The sequence below is a fragment of the Microtus oregoni genome, unplaced genomic scaffold, assembly GCF_018167655.1.
Source record: "Microtus oregoni isolate MIOR12 unplaced genomic scaffold, Mior012 000004F_ref0000308, whole genome shotgun sequence".
Lineage (NCBI taxonomy): Eukaryota > Metazoa > Chordata > Mammalia > Rodentia > Cricetidae > Microtus > Microtus oregoni.
Genome location: NW_024543063.1, coordinates 22591447 through 22611929, shown reverse-complemented (window position 1 = coordinate 22611929; position 20483 = coordinate 22591447). Strand labels below are relative to the sequence as shown.

The 20483-nt window shown below is 42.1% G+C and overlaps 1 protein-coding gene across 1 annotated transcript in view; it reads right to left on the bottom strand.

Moving 5' to 3' along the window:
• Window positions 1–20483, bottom strand: part of Daw1 (dynein assembly factor with WD repeats 1) — a 43422-nt gene that overhangs the window by 10263 nt on the left and 12676 nt on the right. Inside the window, exons 2-10 of the mRNA XM_041650816.1 lie at window positions 19632–19704; window positions 18684–18828; window positions 17036–17094; window positions 15741–15863; window positions 11585–11684; window positions 8225–8332; window positions 5533–5639; window positions 866–968; window positions 242–356 (exon numbers count right to left, since the gene is read on the bottom strand). Coding sequence (XP_041506750.1) covers window positions 242–356; window positions 866–968; window positions 5533–5639; window positions 8225–8332; window positions 11585–11684; window positions 15741–15863; window positions 17036–17094; window positions 18684–18828; window positions 19632–19704 — 933 coding nt within the window. The remainder of the gene's footprint in view (window positions 1–241; window positions 357–865; window positions 969–5532; window positions 5640–8224; window positions 8333–11584; window positions 11685–15740; window positions 15864–17035; window positions 17095–18683; window positions 18829–19631; window positions 19705–20483) is intronic.

The window sequence follows — 20483 nt, the reverse complement described above, 5'->3', positions numbered from 1 at the left end:
ACTTAGTGGAAAAGTGTTGCTGAGCTCATACTAAAACTGTAGATTCAAACCCTCAATAACACATAACACACAAAAGGAATGTGACATGGACACACTGATGACATACATGTCATCATGGAGATAAGACATATGTTTCTATCACAGCAAGTTCTTGGGGGGATGAAGCATGGTATAGAGTCAGGCACCATTTCCAAGGAAAACATAAATTCCTCCATAATGTAGATGTGAACAGATGACTTACCATCAGCAGAAGCCGTTGCAATAAGTTTCCCTGTGTAATCAAAGCAGCTGTCTAGTATTTCATCATCGTGGCCTGTTAAGGTTGCTACACATTTTCCACTTGTAGCGTCCCACAACTGAAATTGAGAGAGACAGAAACCATCAACTAAGTAACCAAATTCCTCCCCAAAGTGGGCTGATGCCCAGTGATCTCATGATATGAGTGTGACTTACTAAATACCTGTGCAGAAAGGATACACAGAATTCTCCCTGATCAGTTAATTTTCCTTTGATTTATAACCAAAGACCACAGCCAAACATTTGATCACAGAGAAATCAAAGCAGAGACACTTAGAATTTTCTACTAAGGAAATGAAAAACATCCTGAGTGGTGTGCTTTGGGAATTGGTATGAAGGGATTTTTTTTCTGTGACAAAGACTTCAGATTTCTAGGGATCAACCCAAACTGTGATGACAGTTTCTGTGTGGTTATTTAGGGGGTCTGGGCGGCCGGGAAACAAACAGGCAGCCAAGCAGCCTCCTACAACTGCATGCCCTCTTGGAAGTCTGTTAGTGTTATGATGAACACCTGATAGGGTATAAAGGAGAGAGACACAGTACAAAGCAAGGCTGACTCTGAGCTCACCATGCAGGTCTTGTCCATGGAGCCTGTTAATATGAGAGAGCAATCCCAGTTGAACAAGGCGCTGCTGATCTCAGCACAGTGGCCGATTAGAGTGTGCACCTTCCTACAAGACAGAGATAATCACAGCCGGTAAAAGAGATTGCCCTGGCTTTATTCTGTTGTTGTGACAAACTGTCATGAAGAAAGTGGTGCAGGGGAGGAAGGGATTATTCAGCTCATCTTTCCAGGTTAAGACCAAGGCATGGACTCAGACAATTGGTCACTTATCACAGGGAAGCAAGTACACCCCACACCCCATGCTGCCTGCTTGGTTCTGCTTCGGCTCAGCCAGCTTTCTTTACTGGACTCAGGTTAGGGCCCAGCCCATGAATGGTGTTGCCCCTGTCTACAGTGTGTCCTCCTACCTCAATTAACAAGACATGTTAGTCGTAACCCACAGTCATGTCCAGAGGCCATCTTTATCAAAATGATTCCTCACCAGGAGTCTCTCTTCCCAGGTGACTCTAGACCAGCAGTTTTCTTTTTTTTTTAATTTTTTAAATTTATTTATTTATTAGAGATTTCTGCCTCCTCCCTGCCACTGCCTCCCATTTCCCTCCCCCTCCCCCGATCAAGTCCCCCTCCCTCGTCAGCCCAAAGAGCAATCAGGGTTCCCTGCCCTGTGGGAAGTCCAAGGACCACCCACCTCCATCCAGGTCTAGTAAGGTGAGCATCCAAACTGCCTAGGCTCCCACAAAGCCAATATGTGCAGTAGGATCAAAAACCCATTGCCATTGTTCATGAGTTCTCAGTAGTCCTCATTGTCCGCTATGTTCAGTGAGTCTGGTTTTATCCCATGCTTTTTCAGACCTGGGCCAGCTGGCCTTGGTGAGTTCCCAATAGAACATCCCCATTGTCTCAGTGTGTGGGTGCACCCCTCGCGGTCATGAGTTCCTTGCTCGTGCTCTCTCTCCATCTGCTCCTGATTTGGACCTTGAGATTTCAGTCCAGTGCTCCAATGTGGGTCTCTGTCTCTGTCTCCTTTCATTGCCTGATGAAGGTTAATATTCAGGAGGGTGCCTATATGTTTTTCTTTGGGTTCACCTTCTTATTTAACTTCTCTAGAATCACGAATTATAGGTTCAATGTCCTATATTTATGTCTAGAAACCAAATATGAGTGAGTACATCCCATGTTCCTCTTTTTGGGTCTGGCTTATCTCACTCAGGATAGTGTTTTCTATTTCCGTCCATTTGCATGCAAAATTCAAGAAGTCATTGTTTTTTACTGCTGAGTAGTACTCTAACATGTATATATTCCATACTTAGTTCATCCATTCTTCCATTGAAGGGCATCTAGGTTGTTTCCAGGTTCTGGCTATTACAAACAGTGCTGCTATGAACATAGTTGAGCATATACTTTTGTTGTATGATAGGGCATCTCTTGGGTATATTCCCAAGAGTGGTATTGCTGGGTCCAGGGGTAGGTTGATCCCAAATTTCCTGAGAAACCACCACACTGCTTTCCAAAGTGGTTGTACAAGTTTGCATTCCCACCAGGAATGGATGAGTGTACCCCTTTCTCCACAACCTTTCCAGCAAAGGCTATCATTGGTGTTTTTTATTTTAGCCATTCTGACAGGTGTAAGATGGTATCTTAAAGTTGTCTTGATTTGTATTTCCCTGATCGCTAAGGAAGTTGAGCATGATCTTAAGTGTCTTTTGGCCATTTAAACTTCTTCCGTTGAGAATTCTCTTTTTAGCTCAGTGCTAAACAGGTTGATTAGCCTTTTACGGTCTAGTTTCTTGAGTTCTTTATATATTTTGGAGATCAGACCTTTGTCAGATGCGGGGTTGGTGAAGATATTCTCCCAGTCAGTAGGTTGCCTTTTTGTCTTAGTGACAGTGTCCTTTGCTTTACAGAAGCTTCTCAGTCTTAGGAGGTCCCATTTATTCAATGATGCCCTTAGTGTCTGTGCTGCTTGGGTTATACGTGGGAAGTGGTCTCCTGTGCCCATGTGTTGTAGAGTACTTCCCACTTTCTCTTCTATCAGGTTCAGTGTGTTTGGACTGATATTGAGGTCTTTAATCCATTTGGACTTGAGTTTTGTGCATGGTGATAGATATGGATCTATTTTCATTCTTCTACAGGTTGACATCCAGTTTTGCCAGCACGTAGACCAGCAGTTTTCAACCTGTGGGTCACAACCCCTTTGACAAACTTCTATCTCCAAACATATTTACATTTCCATTCAGAACAGGAACAAAATTATAGTCATGAAGTAGCAATGAAATTATTTTTATGGTTGGGAGTCACCACAATGTGAGGAATGTACTAGAAGGTCGCAGCATTAGGAAGGTTGAGAAGCACTACTCTAGATTATGTCAGGTAAACAATAAAACCACAGGTGTTTTGCTCCAGCACACACACACACGGTCAAACCCATACGTGTGAACTAAATTTTAATATCTACAAAATTACATTTTTTATAATGAAGCAAAAATAGTTTTGCTGTTACTCAAAAAGAGGACATTAACTTCAGTAAAAATACATGTAAGTTCTAAGCAGTCAAAGATAGTATGGCTGAGTCTGGAGAGATGACTCAACAGTGAAGAGCATTCACTGTACCCAGAGGCCCCCTGTCCGGTTCCCAGCACCCATATGGCAACTCACGATCATCTATAAGAAGCTCCAGGGCATCCAATGTCCTCGCCCAGCATCTCTGGGCACCAGGCAGGTATGTGGTGCACATGCCTGCATGAATGCAAACACACTCATATACATAAAATAAAAATAAATCTTTGTTTAAAAAGGTAATATGATTGTGTCTGATTTATTCCAGCCCCAGAAAGTTTCTGATTTGATCAGCAACATATGGTATCATGTGTTCACATATCACACACTACCCCATAAAGATGTATAACTATTATATATTGGCATAAATTTGAAAAAAGCATATTTAAGGAGATGGAGATATTAAGTACCCTGTGTTCATTATTCAATAATTTATACATGTATTGAATTATCATATTGTACATATAAATATGTGCAACTAAAATAAAATTTGAAAACTATAACTTTACTTAAAGTAACATTTCAAAAAGGAATGGGTAATTATTCACAAGGTAGTCTAAAACTCTAGAAATGGCCTTAAAATCAATGAGTACAGCTAGGAAAGTAGCTCAGATGGCAAGATGCTTGCTTTCATATCATGAAGAACACTCCAGGTTAATCCCCAGTGTTACATGAAACAAGTGTGGTGGCACATGACTATAATATCAGCATTCAGAAGATGGAGGATTGGAGACCAAAAGTTCAAGGTCATCCACAGCATCAAAGAGAGTTCAAGGCCAGCCTGAGCTATGTGGGACTTTGGCTTCAAAAAGTGATTAATTAGCTACCTAATTCATGAACAAAAGCAACATAGCACTGGGACCCACAGATGCATGGGTGTTCAGGAGCAGAGCATCAGATGGCTGCAAGGCCCTTTCTTGACTCATGCTCTTGAATACCAGCACTGGTAATGAATCCCTTTATCCAAATTTGGAGTCCAAAAGTGGAGTTTTCCAACACAAATATGTTAATTTAGTGAATTTCTTGACAACCATTGGAAAGGAAATTGAAGTTTGATGTGGGATTCCCCTCTGTATGCTATAAATATGTTTTATTACCATTGATTAATAAAGAAGATGCTTTGGCCTGTGGCAGGGCAGAACAGAGCTAGACGGGGAAAACTAAATTGAATGCAGGGAGACAGACGGCAGAGTCAGGGAGATGCCTTGTCACTGCTGAAAGAGAAAGATGCTGGAAACTTACCAGTAGGCCACAGCCTCATGGTCATACATAATTAGTAGAAATAGGTTAATTTAAGATGTAAGAGCTAGCTAGAAATACATCTAAGGCATTAGCCAAACAGTGTTGTAATTAATATAATTTTTGTGTGATTATTCAGGTCTGAGCAGTTGGGAATCAAGGTGCAAGGTCTTTTTACAGAAGTTCCTGGTCTAAATTAAGTTTGAGAATTAAACACAAGCTTTAATTCAGGATATTCAGTTTTACCACAATAAGTTATCACTGAAACTTGATTATACAGGACAAATAACAGCTACGTAACCAAGCTATTCATAACATTCCTCTTCCATGTTGCCGTTTGCTATCATTTGCATAGTGGAGAGTGGGAGATAGCTCATGGTTAAGGGCATTTGCTGTGCTTGTAGAGGACCCAGGTTTAGTTCTTAGCACCTACATGGTGGCTTTCAACCATGAAAGTGCCAGACACATTTGTGGTGCTCATATATACATGCAGGCAAATTACTAAAACACATAAAAATAACCAAGTTATGAGTCATACTCTTGTTTTTCAGTATATTTTGTTTTGTTTTTGTTTGTTGCTTTCTTTTTTCTTTACTTTTTTTTGTTTTTTGTTTGTTTGTTTTGTTTTTCAAGACAGGGTTGCTTTGGAGCCTCTCCTGGAACTAACTCTGTAAACCAGGCTGGCTTTAAACTCACAGAGATCTGCCTGCCTCTGCCTCTCGAGTGCTGGGATTAAAGGTGTGTGCCACTACTGCCCAGCTTGAGTCATACTCTTGCAGAATTTAAATCACAAACAACTTAGGCAAGGTTAAGCTAACATCTATCACAGAATTGTCTTAATCTCTGACTCAGGTAAAAAATATCTAGAAAATTACCTTCCAGTACTGGTATCCCATACTACAACTGTGTGATCAAAGGACCCTGTGATGATTCTGTCTCCTGAGGTGTCAAATGACAAGGAAATGATTTCTGCCAAATGACCCTGGGAAAAGAACAGATACAGTCATATACATGTGTATATGAAAGCACATCAATGACAGTAATATGTAGATAAGAGTACATTACCATCCAAAAGATGGTAAAGAGAAGAGAGGTGCAGCGAGAAGCAAGAAATCCTACTGGGCTGGGCTGGGCTCTGCTGGGCTGTGCTGGGCTGGGCTGTGCTGGGCTGTGCTGGGCTGTGCTGTGCTTGGCTGTGCTGGGCTGGGCTGGGCTGGGCTGGGCTGGGCTGTGCTGTGCTGCTGGGCTGAGCTGGGCTGTGCTGGGCTGTGCTGCTGGGCTGGGCTGGGCTGGGCTGGGCTGGGCTGGGCTGCTGGGCTGAGCTGGGCTGGGCTGGGCTGGGCTGGGCTGGGTTGGGCTGGGCTGGGCTGGGCTGGGCTGGGGTAGGAAGAACTGCATGTGGCATAGTTTCCTCTGCAAGGTGACAAGATTGAGAGACCAGAATTTAACAACGTGCACAGTAAATCAGCAAAGTTCATTGCCTTGCACATTGCAAGCAGTACAATTGCAGGACAATGAAAATGTTGTAGGACAGGGTTGGGTTATTTAGAAATGAAATAATATGTTTGGAGGAACTAGAAGGGATCTTTCCCATTATCCTGGAAAGACTAGAAGGGTTGTTTTGGGGTAGTCATGAAAATAATGAGTGGGCAAAAGAAAACGGTAGATGGGCTAATCTAGTAACTTCAAAATGGAGGAAACTCCTAGGATAATGTGATGTGGAGAACCAATTCCACATCACTGGTCAAGGATAGGTAGCTGCCTGTGACCTGACTTTCCCTCCTCACAGGCTAGACCTGAGGAGCCCAGTGTATGAGACAATATGAAGTTCCTCCTGCAACAGATTCTGAGAATCTGGAAAGAGGATCTTGTTTGCGATATGAACATCAGTTTCCTAACTGTTTCAGTAAATAAATACAATTAAATACCTTTATTTCTATTCATTTTGTTTATTGTTTATTTCGCTTCTGCACTATAGCCTTGAACACACAACCCTCATGTCTCAACCTCTGAACTTCTAAGGATCTCTCTAGGAACTGTGTGTGTGTGTGTGTGTGTGTGTGTGTGTGTGTGTGTGTGGTGTATGTATATGTGAACACGTTTGTTGGTGCACTTGCCTGTGGAGGAATTTGTGTAGGCCAGAGATCAACTTCATATCTTTCTCCATTTCAATTCATTTTAGTATTCTTAAGACTAAGTGTCTCACCAGAACTAGAGCTGGCTGTCTCTACCATCCCAGGTTCCAGGGCTACACATCTGCGTCATCACACCAGACTTATATGAGTACAAGAAATCCAAATTCAGTGTCTCATGCTTATACAGAGGGATTTTACCCACTGAGATATCTGTTCAGCCCTTGATGACATCTGTAGATAATATAATCTAAAATCCCATTGACAAATTGATTTGCTGACAAGGTGAAGCATATCTGAGTGTCCGAATCTGGGGCATACACACAGGTTGCTTTCCACATGCGCAGAGCAGGACTCGGTGTTGCCAAACAGGCACAGCCGAGTCAGAAGGAGGAAACCACAGACACCAACTAAAATGAAAATTTCCCTCCACATGTTCCTGAAGGAAAAGACAGTCAAGAAATTCTGTGCCATGCTGATGTTACTAATGCTAGGTCCACAGACGTAAAAAAAACAGAAGTGTAGGATTAAGCTTTAAAATAATGATACCATTTCCTCTTGCCTTAGTCTACTTTTAATTTTCTTTTTTTTTCTTTCTTTCTTTTTTTTTTTTTTTGGTTTTTCAAGACAGGGTTTCTCTGTGGCTTTGGAGCCTGTCCTGTAACTAGCTCTGTAGACCAGGCTGGTCTCGAACTCACAGAGATCCGCCTGCCTCTGCCTCCCGAGTGCTGGGATTAAAGGCATGCGCCACCATCGCCCAGCTACTTTTAATTTTCTTAGACAAAGTATCTTGTTTGTGTTTGTCTGGTTTGGGTTTTGAAAATTCACTTACAGATGTAAATGAACGAGGAAGCCAGGCCCACAATCTGATGGTTCCTGCTCATGACATAGGGAGTTACTTTATTTCACTTGTGGCCATTTGGGCTGGGTGGGATGAAGTGGAGGGTGACAGGTCCTGGGAAGGTGTCAAACATGTGGCGGGAACAGGCAAGACAAAAAGTCATAGGCATCCTCTCTGCGGGTCTGCCCTTTGGTCTTGGTGCTTGCAGTCCCTTGTCATTCTACATAACCTGGAAGAATTTGAAGGTGGGCATGAAAGGCAAGGGAGTGCATGAACCATACTTTCAAAAGAATCTACTGGCCTGGCACTTCAGTTGGGCATCTTCCAAGCAGTAACAGCCCTGCCAATTCTTTTTCAGCCAGATAGACAAGGGATTCTAAGATTATGTGGTTTACATAATAAAAACCAAAAGCCAGTTTGGTTTCTCTAGCATCTTCACCTGAGTCTGTCCCAGCAGTCAGCAAACCAACTGTAGCATCTTCCGCAGTTTAAATGCCAGTGGCTCAAAAACTTCTTTTAATATAGCCTTCGCTTCATAACAAAATATAACTATAATTAACACAGATGATAGCCTTGTTAACAATATAGACATACTGTGAGAGTGACCACTTCCTCTCCATTCCGAATGTCCCATAATTTAGCCGTTGTATCCATACTTCCAGTAGCAACCAATGTACTTTGTGGGTTGAATGACAAACATACCTACAACACATGAAATGAAGGGAACTTTAGGAATATTATGTCTTGGACAAGTAATTATGCACTGAAATTCTTGCAATTACCTCAGCAGATTTAGGTTTAATAGTTTGGATAAGACCACACCAAGCCATCAGAGTGAGAAACCTGTTATCTCCAGGCAGAATCCTGAACAATCTCCTAAAGAGAGACCTTGTTCTTCTCATGTGGCCTGCTCTGTCACAGGTTCCCTTTACAGCCTCCAGAACACAGAACAATGAGAGCCAAATCACAGCCCAGCTCTTATGAGTTTCATGCTAGGGGCTTTCTGGGTTCTTGTAGCTATGATCACAGTCCCATTGAGCATGCTCTCTAGCGATTAACTCTGATTCTGTCACACTGTGTCAATTCCATGTTCTGGATGGCCTTCCAGCAGTCTTTCTGGTAACCCCATACCCATGCCTTTGGTCTTTCCATTAGCAACTGTGCCTCTGACTATATCTTCACCACCAGCTAGTCCATCTCTGGTTAAAATTCCCGAACACTTACCACTTTCTTCCTCGCTTGCCATCCCGTTCATGTCCCAGGATCCCTTTCATTTCTCCTCTCCTGGCCGGTCTATCATTACCACTCAACTGATGACACTGGGAACATCACTACCTCTAGAATGCTCAACAATGGTGCCGTTGACCTACCAAGTGCACTCTCCATGCAGACTCCTAACATTAACTCTATCCACCAAGAGCTTGAAATTGTGTACATTCCCTGACTTATCATCTGAACATGGAAGCTAAAGCCAAAATATTAGTGACTGGTGAAGTAATTCTGAGAGCTTTTCTTCCTTCAGTCCGGGGATCCATACTATTAGTGCATCATCTTCTTGTTCTTGGATGTGATGTTGTGGAATATAGTAAGCCAATGATAGAAGATGCTTGTTAGATGGTATAGGCATTTTTCCAATCTGTCTGATGATCAAAAGTTATGTGGTCTCCTCTTATGCATGGAATTAGGGAAGGGTACTACCAATAACATAAACTTCCAAACAAGGAATCATCGTGGATTCCCCTTTCCTCATTATTCAAATCTATGTGGTAAGCAAGTTCCTCTGTCTCTGCTCCATTAACACTTCTCACCTTCTCATCTGTGTTAGGGCAGCCTCCCTAAAGCATGAATAGCACTAAGACCCCAAACTAGCAGAGATATCTGATCTCACAGGCCTCCTATTTCTCCTTCACAGGGCTAAAAATATAATCTTAAAGAACCAAGTCAGGTACTTCCAGCTAGAAAGCCTCAAAGGAATTGCATTCATTACTTACAATACGATGCCCAGATTTATTAGTATGTCATTAGATCTACCACGTAACTTTTCCTTGCCTCTTCCACTCATTCACTTTCACTAAATGTTTTCTTTGGCTAGATATAAACATACAGAGACATGGATGTCATGGATTAACATGACATCCATGACAAGCTGGATATTACATAGTCCCTTGCCTGTCACTCTGAGCCAAGAGTAGAAGGCATATTCTGTTGGAGTGGCTTCTTGTTCATTTCCTGGCCACCCAGACTCCTGAAATAATTACACTGAAATCTTTATTAATTAAGTGTGTATTTTTTGCTAACTCTTATATCATAAATTAACCCATTTTTATGGATCTGTGTATTGTCATGTGGCTGTGGCTTACTGGCAAGGTTCCTATGTGTCTATCCCTTAAAGGCATTTACATGGTATATCTTTTTTAGCCTGGCTAAATAAACCTTTCTGTCAACAATATTCTATGCATGCCATATCAGGAGAAGGTTGAGTTCTCTGATCACAAAGAGATATCTGAATTCTCAGTAACAACTATGTGTGTAGCTTTGGACACAGAGAAGTGCTGATCCCTGCATCTGGAAAGCATGTACCCTTCTCTGTCATTCCTTCTGAACATCTTCCCTGGTCAATGACACTTGACTTCTCCCCCTCCAATGGCCTCATGGAGGTTGCCACACACTTCTTGCACAATAAAGAAAACTCTTTGAACCTATCCAGTGATCTTTCTACTCCTTCTGCTGAACTGAAAAGTCCTGAGTGACAAAAGCCTGCATCCAATTCCATCAGGCATGCCACAACGACTGTCCAGATTACATGTACAGAGAGCTTTGGACGTCTGTTTTGTTTCTTTTCAGTTGGTCTAGAACTCCCTATGTAGCCAAGAATGGCTTTGGTCCGGTTCTCCTTCCTCCATCTCGTATGTGCTGGGATTACAGGCAGCCCTGACCACCTCTAGCTTATGCAGTGCTCAGACCCAAACCCAAGGCCATGTGATGTGGCCAAGCAAACACTACCAACTGAGCTACTTCACTGCTCTTCACACATGGTTAGCATTTAGTGTTTATTTGACAGATGTTGTGGGCCATGAAATTATATGACTGTCTTAATAGGAACTCTATGAAAATAAAAGTGTTTTCAAAATTCTAAGGGACTTTGGAGACACAACCGCTTTCTAAAGACAAAGATTTTGACTTTCTTCACCTTTGACCAAGCTACTGTCAGTGCCTCGGTTTCCTTAACTGTGCCTCAAAATGGGGCTTTTAAGGGGCAAAATTAAGCTATTACACATCAATGTCATGAGAACAGTATGTGCCCCCAAAGAGTAACTGCCACACCTCCTGTCTACACAGTACCTTAAACCCACCATGGGCTCCTCTTGAATGAATACACCATGAATCTGAAGGTGGATGAAAACCAAGTTTGCTCCTGGTTCAAGCAGCCTGCTTGTTCTCAAGAGCCATCCCGTGTTCCACGGGGTGCCAGTTTTCTTATGAATTGCCATAAGGCAGGATAAAGATGACAAGGGCCTCCCAGCAGCGAAAGTCATATATTTAGAGTTTTAGATGACTTACTCAAGACTGAACCCTATTGAAATGCATGAAGTAATCAGCCTGCACATTCAACGTGGTTACAGAAGTTACAGCTACTGTGATAACCTCATCAGCTCTGATAAAGTCAATTCTCTAGAGATAGCTAAGTGAAAACGGGGGGGGGGGGGGGGCTGTTCCTCGCTCAGATGCCAATCACATTGCATGGCTACTAATAGTCTTTGCAGGCTACCCTACCTGTATCTGTGAGTGGTTAAATCTTAGGTGGTGAGAAGTACAAGAACAATCCATGTACTCTCAAAAAAAAAGCTGGATCAAAGTTTGAAAATGTAATATAGAAGCAACTTCCACTCTCACCACTGAGTCCTAAGGGGAAGAGCAGCATGAGGGAGTCTTCAGAAAGTCAACTGTACTCACGATCTCAGCTGTGTGGCCCCTGAAGGTGTGGTAACACTTTCCCGACTCAGCACTCCAAAGTTTACAGGTCTTGTCAAATGACCCAGTGGCAATTTTGTCACTGCGAATTTTAAAAGTCTGGATTTTAGAATCAAAGTCAGCCACATTGCATGATACACTGGACTAAGACTAGAGGTGCTGGCACGTGACTAGCATCCTACTTAGGCATAAACTACACCGTTAAAATAAGAAGCAATTTCATGTTTGCTCCAGTGAATAACAAAATCAAGGTCTGATTTTTAATGGTATCAGTCATACATATGAATGTTAAAGATGTAGTATTAAAGGTATGAATATATTTTTGTAATTAAACAATTTTTGCACCCCACCTAGGCAGTACACAGGAGCTGACCCTGTTGTCAGAAGCCACAGGTGAGCTATTCAAGAAGAAATGAGAGAGTAGAGAGTAGGAGAGCTGCTCCCTGAAGCAGTGGGGGGAGTCCTGCACCTTGCCTGGGAAAAACAGTAGAGCTGGTCCTGGTGATAAGAGTGAGGGGGGCCCTAGAGCAGGAGAACTGGCCCCACTCTTGTCTGCAGGCTGCATTGGGTAGCCAAGGCAGTGCTGGAGAGCTCTCCAGAGTAGTGAAGATGAGGGAAAGCTAGCAAGCTCGCCAATCCAGCTACTACCGTGGCCCAGAGCAAGGGCTATGAGTTGACCCACCTCAATATCCACCAAATCTATGAACTGCTGGAACACGTGAAGCGAACAAACCTACAGATCCAAAGCAGCAGGATCTTCATGACACAAGACAACAGAAAGATATCCAAGAGAGCCCCAGTGAGAGCCCATTGTCAGAGGTGTAGCAGAAACCAGAGGCCTTGAACCAGACCAAGGACTCATGGCAATGAACACTTGCAAGTAAGGATGAACAGACTAAAGGGTAAACTGTGAGTCCCAACAGGCCGGCCACACTACAGCTTCCACGACAAGATTCTTCTTTTTCTTTTTCTATTTTTGTTTTTGTGTTGTTTTGTCTAGTTTCTTTATTTTGTTTTGTTTGGGGGTTTCCCTTTCAATTTGGCTTTGATCTGGGTAGAAAGTTGCAAGGGCAGAAGACAGATATGAGGGAGGTGAGTGGGATTGGAATGCATGTTGTGATTTCCACAAATATAAAGAAAAAAAAATTAACTACATGGATATCCATGGGTATCAATGATGTCTTAGCTGTGTGGACATAGAAAACCTTTATTACAGGTCTACAAAAGGGAAATACTAAATTAAAAGGGGGAAGTCACAGAGAAAAATCTAGGAAAGCACATGACCAATAAGATATTGAGAAGTTCCACCTCAATGATTCTTTGAGAAAATAGTACCAAATTATTCCTGTTGCAGAAGCATTATTTATAGGGGATAGACTCACAGGGTGGAATACTGTGGGTAGAAGAGTGGGTTCAGTTGACCAAGTACTAGCCTCACAAGCATGAGTCATGAGTTCAAGGCACAGAACCCACAAGAGAGAGCCACATATGGGGGCAGGAGAGACAGTTCAGGAGTTAAGAGTCTGCACTATTCTTGAAGAGGACCCAAGTCTCATAACTACCTACAACTCCAGTTCCAGGGGATCCAATGCCCTCGTCTGGTCTCCACAGTCCCTACATTATCATCATCATCATTATTATCACATTATCACAGTAACCTACTGAAAATTCATTTTTCAAAAGCATAAGGAGTGGACCAAAAAGGACCGGGGCCACAAGGCTCAAGTCACATACACTAAAAGAACGTTGTAATTGCCCACAACAAGCACAGAACGTACATCTGTCCAGACAAACACTGATGGTCCCAGTCTACCCCCACCCAGTGCATCTGCAATTGTTCTCACTAAATGAAGCAAGGACCTTTCTATGGATGCTCCAGGGTAGCTCATCCTGGTGAACACCCACAGAATGTCCAAAAGCTTCCTGGCATTCTAGGGCACTTGGACTCCAGACTAAGGGGCATTGGCAGCTTGACATTTGATCACACTCAGAATATCATGCCTGTTAAATAAACTACGAAAAGGCATTTTCTAAAATTAAAGATTACACCAGTATTAAAACAATATCATTTGTAATTTCAATAAAAGCTTTTTGTTGCTACAGATTAGTTTAATAAGGTACTATAAAAATTATCATTCTCTGTAATGTAAAAATGTATGCTCGTGTTAATTTTTCTGCACAGTTAACCAATTTAAGTTGATTGTGCCATCATAATTAATGTATTTTGGGAGTGTATTTTAAAAGATATAATGACAGGAGAAGCCCACATACTGACTGTTTTAACTGTGAGGCAAGATCGCTAGTTTAAGTGCAAACAATCTTACAAACTCCATTGTCTCCATCTGCCACGCCGTGAAAGCAGGCTCCAGGCCTTGAGAGGGCTGGTCCCCTGCCTCCTCCCATGCCCCTTTGACCCTTTCTGCCTGCCAGAACAATCCTTGTCAAAAAGACTTCCACAGTTCCCCTCCTGTGCTCACAAGCCTCTGTGAGCAGTCCAGTCCTGCAGGATTGCCTGTGCCCTCCACAGCACGTGCTGACCTCAGCACTGCGTCCCTCTGTGGGAAACAGTCACTTCAGAACAGCCTGGCTTGCTAGAAAGCTGGTGACTAAAAGTTCAAGCTGCTCCCACCCCTCACCCTGGTATTTGTCACCAGGCTTCCTTCCACCTTCAGGCTTAGGCTTTATGTGAGCCACCCTAAGACACCCAAACCAGGAACAGTCACCCTAGTTCCCTCCTCTTGGCCCTTATGTTTTGTTCCACCATCACGGTGAGATTGTAAATAAACTGTCTTCATTAATGGAAAAAGTCATTGTAGGGGATCGGTTGTGAAAGAAAAAAAAAAGGCTTTTTGAAATTTTACTCAAATATATACAGTCATGTGGCACTCTTATGACAGAAAGCCAAGGTCTCTGAACTCACTAAATGGTTCCAGGGTCAGCAAATTAGTCACCTGGGTTGCAGAAATCTGACTGGATTCCCACAATTCCCAGCCTTGTTTTCTTTTTTTTTTTTTCTTTTTTTTTTTCCTTGTTTTCTTTGAAATGGAATGAGGAGCTGGCGAGACGGTTCAGTGAGTAAGGTCCCTGCCACCCACCCTGAGATGAGCTTCATCTCTTGGCCCCTCTGTGGTGAGAGAAGAGAAGTGGACCTTGGGAAATATACTCTGACCACAACATCTGCACCTTGGCATCTGTGTGTGTGTGTGTATAATTTATATACAATTACATATATAAATCTTCAATTTTAAATATATATTTAAAAATTGAAATTTAAAGAATAAATTTTTGGATTTTAAATAGGATGAGAAATTTAAAGAATTTAAATACAGTGGGAGGACAAAATCCATTGGCTCTTACAACATCATTAGGAAGAACGTCATCAAACATTTCCCTTCCTGCTTTCACAGACGACAGCATCTCTCTTTTCGTCTTTGCATTTCAGAAGTTGAGCTAATGTGTTTTAATTGCTTTGATAACTTGTGCAATTAAATTCCTGTGTAATTTCCACATATATGGTTGAAAGCACAGGTTTGTGGAAATATAACTACCCCTTGAGAAGCTTAGACTCTCACCACAGAAGAGTCAAATACAGTGATGGGTAGCTTTGTGGCTACAAACCCCCACAGTGTCCGGGGCATTGGAAACATACAATGGGAAAAATCAGAGATGGCTCCTAATGTGCTGAGTCAGCCACCCAAAGGTTGGCCTGAAAGGGGACCTCAGCTCTTTGTGGCACTGTTACTTAGCATATTACTATATGCAGATTTTTCTCTGCCACACAAGGCTGAATGCTCACTTGAAAATGAAAGAAACCACACTGCACAGTAGACGTATGCCACACTCTCCAGAGCCATGAGTACAATCCTGTACATTAGTAAGAATCGCTTCTCCAGAACCTCAAAGGGCAGGAGTCAGCATCGCTGACCATTCCAGCTAACTCTCTACACAGTGATCCCGAGAAGGGTACCCCAGCTTCCAATTCTTCATAAAACTGATGCTTATCCCAAAGGCAGTATAAAAGAGACTTGAAAAGACTCCCAAGGAATATATCAGAATCTCAATAAATGTAAATCCTGTCTTCCTCCTGGTGGGATGGATACACGACCAATGAAGGAGTAAGGGAATGAAATAAGCATACCCGTAAGGATTGTTGAAGGCTATGGCATAAACCACGTTTCTGTGGCCCTCCAGTGTGTGCAGCTCCTCCCCGGATGCAGTGTCCCACACCTTGCACGTCCGATCATAGCTTCCTGTGATAAAGCTAACACAGAGAACGTGACCGCATTGCACAGTGAAAATGACAGGCATTGTGCTCATAGATGCCTTGATGTTTTCTGTGTTCCCCCAACTCTGCTGGATAATAACCCCTTCGTTATCCTTTGCTATGCCTTTTAGTGTTGGAAATCATACATTCAAAACAAAGAACAGTTCCCAAATCCTTTGACTTAAAAACTTACTCAATGAAAAAGTAAATCTTCCAGCTCTATTCTAATAATGTATATTCTTATACAATCAAAGTGCAGGCTACAATGACTTTCATGCCTTTTGTGCAACTGCAAATACTTCATTGTGAGTAGAATTTTGATCCCAGGTGTTCAGATCATAATTCTTTTTAAAGATTTATTTATTATGTATACAACTTTCTGCCTCCATTTATACCCACATGCCAGAGGAGGGCGCCAGATCTCTTTACAGATGGTTTGGAGCCACTATGTGGTTGCTGGGAATTGAACTCGGGACCTCTTGAAGAGCAGACAGTGCTTTAACCACTGAGTCATCTCTCCAGCCCCCATAATTTTTGACATTATCATTGGCCCTCTCTTTCCCTACACTCTACACACACTCTGTCATTACATTCTACAATATCAAAGTGCATATATTTCTGTTCAAGAGCCATTTAGCTTGTGCTATTTTAATAACAGCAATCCTAGCAGACTGATAAGGCATATTTGCATGTCTGTATACCAAAATGATCCTTTCTTAACCAGACCCTCAGATCCCAAGCTGATCAAAGCATTTTCTGAATATGGCCTTGGTGGTTCATACATCATACATCAAAACAGAGCTAGACAGAAAGTGCTCTTTTTGAACCTACACATACCAACCAATCACGGCACTGCCTGCCCCTGATTGACAGCTCCTACAGCCCGGGCAAAGACTCAGACACCCAGGGACTGTTCTGAATCTTCTTCTTCTCAGCTGTGGTACTCGATGACACCTCCTAGTGCCTCTCACACAAAATTACACACACACAAAGGAAACTCGGGCTTCCCTGTGGGAGTGAGAGCTGGCTTCACTCCTCTGTAGCCATCAGAATCCGGAAATCCAAGAGATGGGCGCATTCAGTCTGTAACTAACTGCACTACTTGAGAATTTCTCAGAAATCTTTAATTTTTTTATTGCTGAAAGTTAAAAAGAACAAGGAGACCTTACCACGAGCCTGCCTTGTTGAGTGCCACATTGGTCAACGGCAGGATGTGTGCTCTGAGAACCTTCAACAGAAGGAAACACCATTTATTTTGGACTCACACAGAATAAAACATATACATTCTAACTTCAAACAAATGGTGGCATTTGATGTGTTCTTAGACATATGTAGTAATGGACAAGATCCAATAGCCAAGCAAACTAGGAATAAAATAGCAGATATGTAGTAAAGGACAAGATCCAATAGCCAAGCAAACTAGGAATAAAATAGCAGTTTGCCTCTGATAAAAACAAACTGTAGTCTCAGTAGCCATAGATAATGGCAAAAAGTAATTAATTCTTCACTGCCCATCAATACCAATTTACTGTTGAGATAAATTATGGCTACTGAAGAAGAAGCCAGACTGTAGCACTGTCCTCTACAGGCTACATATGGCTTTCTATAGATATTTGAGCAATTTACATAAGAAAAAAGCCTTAAACATGTTTCAAATACATTTTGCAATGCATTGCTACTTTTTTAATCCTAAAACTCTCTTCAAGTTGAATGCCTCATTTACCTTTATCAGCTCGTGGGTGCTTAATGAATACTCACTGACCAAATATAGTAATTGAATAACCTATTGGTTGAGTGATTAGCTAAAGTGAGTCAGCTTCAGATATGCCTGCTTGCAGGGTACAGCTATTAATAGCTTCCTTTTTTTGCTACCACGTATGTTCCCTTCCACAAACACTCACAGGGTCTAGGCAGTTATGCAGCTTTTATTTGTAATTAAACAGTGCCACCTGCTGGAGGAAAAATAAAGCCTGAGGAACCTTATCTTCTGGGACCTTGAAAGATGAGAACAAAGGAGAACCTGGGCATTTACTTCAGATAGAACCAATTAATGCAAAATAAAAGAGTATTTATTATAGTAATAATACTATAAAATGTTAAGTCCATGTAACATGAAGAGTCTTAGGACAAGTTTTTTTATTTCATTTTAAAAACTGCTCTGAAGTAATTACACAGACACATTTGTTATATTTTTAATTTAGTCAGAAACCTATGGAGAAAAATCACATATTTATACAACATTTGCTCAACAAGTCTCTAGTTTGTATTTTAATTCACAATAAAGTGAAAATAGAAAATGTTGATATCATGAAATACAACTTCTTAGAAGTACTGTAACTAGAAAATAATTTTAATAATTTGATTAAAAAGGGAAATAAATTCACTGCAAATCATTATTGAATATCTCAAGAAGTTAGGGTTTTGAACTTCATTAATTCTTTAAACAAATACCTACTGAAGGTTAATCTCGGTTAAATGCAGGTGAAATACTGAAACCATAAGCAAGTATTTTTCTAGGGAAAAAAAATTACCTAGGCGGTGGTGGTGCCCACCTTTAATCCCAGCACTTGGGAACTGGAGGCAGGTGGATCTCTCTGAGCTCAAGGCCAGCCTGGTCCACAGAATGAGTTCCAGGAGAGCCAGGACTGTTTCACAGAGAAACTCTCTCAAAACAAACAAACAAAAACATGTCTTAAGGCAAGATATTACTTGTAAGAGAAATCAATAATGCATCCAAGTTGTCCTTTCTAGTGTCCTAATTCATGCCTTTAGCAGGTAGCAGCAGCTGTGATCCTCGTGTCCCCAAGCACTCCTTACCTTGAACAGGTAGAAGCTGTGGTCACAATGCTGTCTGAGCTTCTCCTGCAGCCGCTGGACCAGGAGTCTGATTTGCTGCGTCCGAGACACCGTGATCAGAGGCTCCACTTTCTGGATCTCTTCTACTAGGTTGTTGACATCAGTACTGAAATTCACCCAAAAATACTTGCATGTCAAATTTGCATCTATGCTCACAACATGAAGAAATACGTTATTTTGAGCTGGGAGAGCTGATAGAAGGTAGTTGAAGACCAAAGCTTGTGACTTTTTTTGAATCGTACGTTACTGGTCCATGTTACAAGCCGGCTCTGCGTGGGGTTTCCTACATGGTGAATCTTGGGTACTCTAACCTATGGAGAATTCCTCTGGGTTTCACTGGGGAACCCCTGGTCTTAAACCTCCACCCACTCCCTGACAGCCCATCAGCCTTCTGCAATACTTCTCTACTGAAGAAACCACAGGCCCAATTGTATTCTTCAAACCCAGTAACCAGTACTCCTCAGAAGTGTTAAGACTACCAACAACCTGTATAGCCAAGAAGAACTTAGGGAGACAGGATGACCTATGGGATCCTGGCCAGGGTCCTGGTGCACAGAAGGGAAATGGGATAAACCTCAGAGAGTCTGAGTATAGTATGGACCTGGCTGGATTAATGATAATGTGTCAATACTAGCATGCTGGCTGAGACAATTCGACCAAGCCAACCTAAGACACTAAACAGGGAAAGCTGGCCACTCTGTCTTAAATACTTTTCTATCACTATTCTAGACTAACCAGTTCATACTTTATAATAATCCTTCTCAGAAAAAAAGGAAGAGAAGAGTGATGGCCTTTGTGTTTTTAATAATAACATTATTCAGCCCAGCCAAACCCACATACTCTCTGGAGTGGTCATCTAAGGTTCTGCTGTGAGGCACACGCTGCATCACATGGCTAACGCTAACTTACCTAGGATTGAGCTCAAGCAAATCTATAGATTTGGTCTTTAGTTCTCCACCTTTTTCATATTCCAGCATAATTCCTGTAAAATACACAAGTGTGATATAAGAAAACCTAGGAAAAAGTTTATGCACTTTGAGGTCTTTTATAACTTTTACTTTTCAAAGCTGAGCGGTGTTGGTGCACGCCTTAAATCCCAGCACTCAGGAGGCAGAGGTAGGTGGATCTCTGTGAGTTCAAGGCCAGCCTGGACTACAGGGTGAGTTCCAGAATAGGCTTCAAAGATACAGAGTAACCCTGTCTCGAAAAACAAAAAAAAAAAAAAAACTTTGAAGATTTTCAAGCATTGTTTTCTATCTATGTTTGTGTGTGGTACATGCATACATTCATGTGGCACGCAAAAGAGGGCATGCACACACCTGCATGAGCTCATATGTAGAAGCCGGAGGTCGGCACCAGGTCTCTTCATCTATCATTCTCTATTTTTCAAGGCAGGGTCTCTCAAGCTCATCAGTTTGGCTAGGCTGGCTTGCCAATGAGCATTCAGGGTTTGTCAAAAGATATGAAATCTGGTCCTCAAGCTTCTGTGGTACTGTGGTTTGAATGTGGACTATCTTCCATTGAAAGACCCTCGATGAGGACCTCTTTTCGGGAGGAGACCTCCCCAACGCCAAGGAACAGGCCGAGACCGCAAGGATGCAAATCGCAACAGGAATATTGAGTAGACACAGGTACCTGTGGGCAGCAAGATCTCTCGGAAGATCTGCGCACCTGCCAACTGGAGGGCGGGCTTTTTATAGGGAAGAGCAAAAAGCAAGTTTACAGAAGCAAAAGCGTGGTTATCAGAATGCGGCGGGGGGC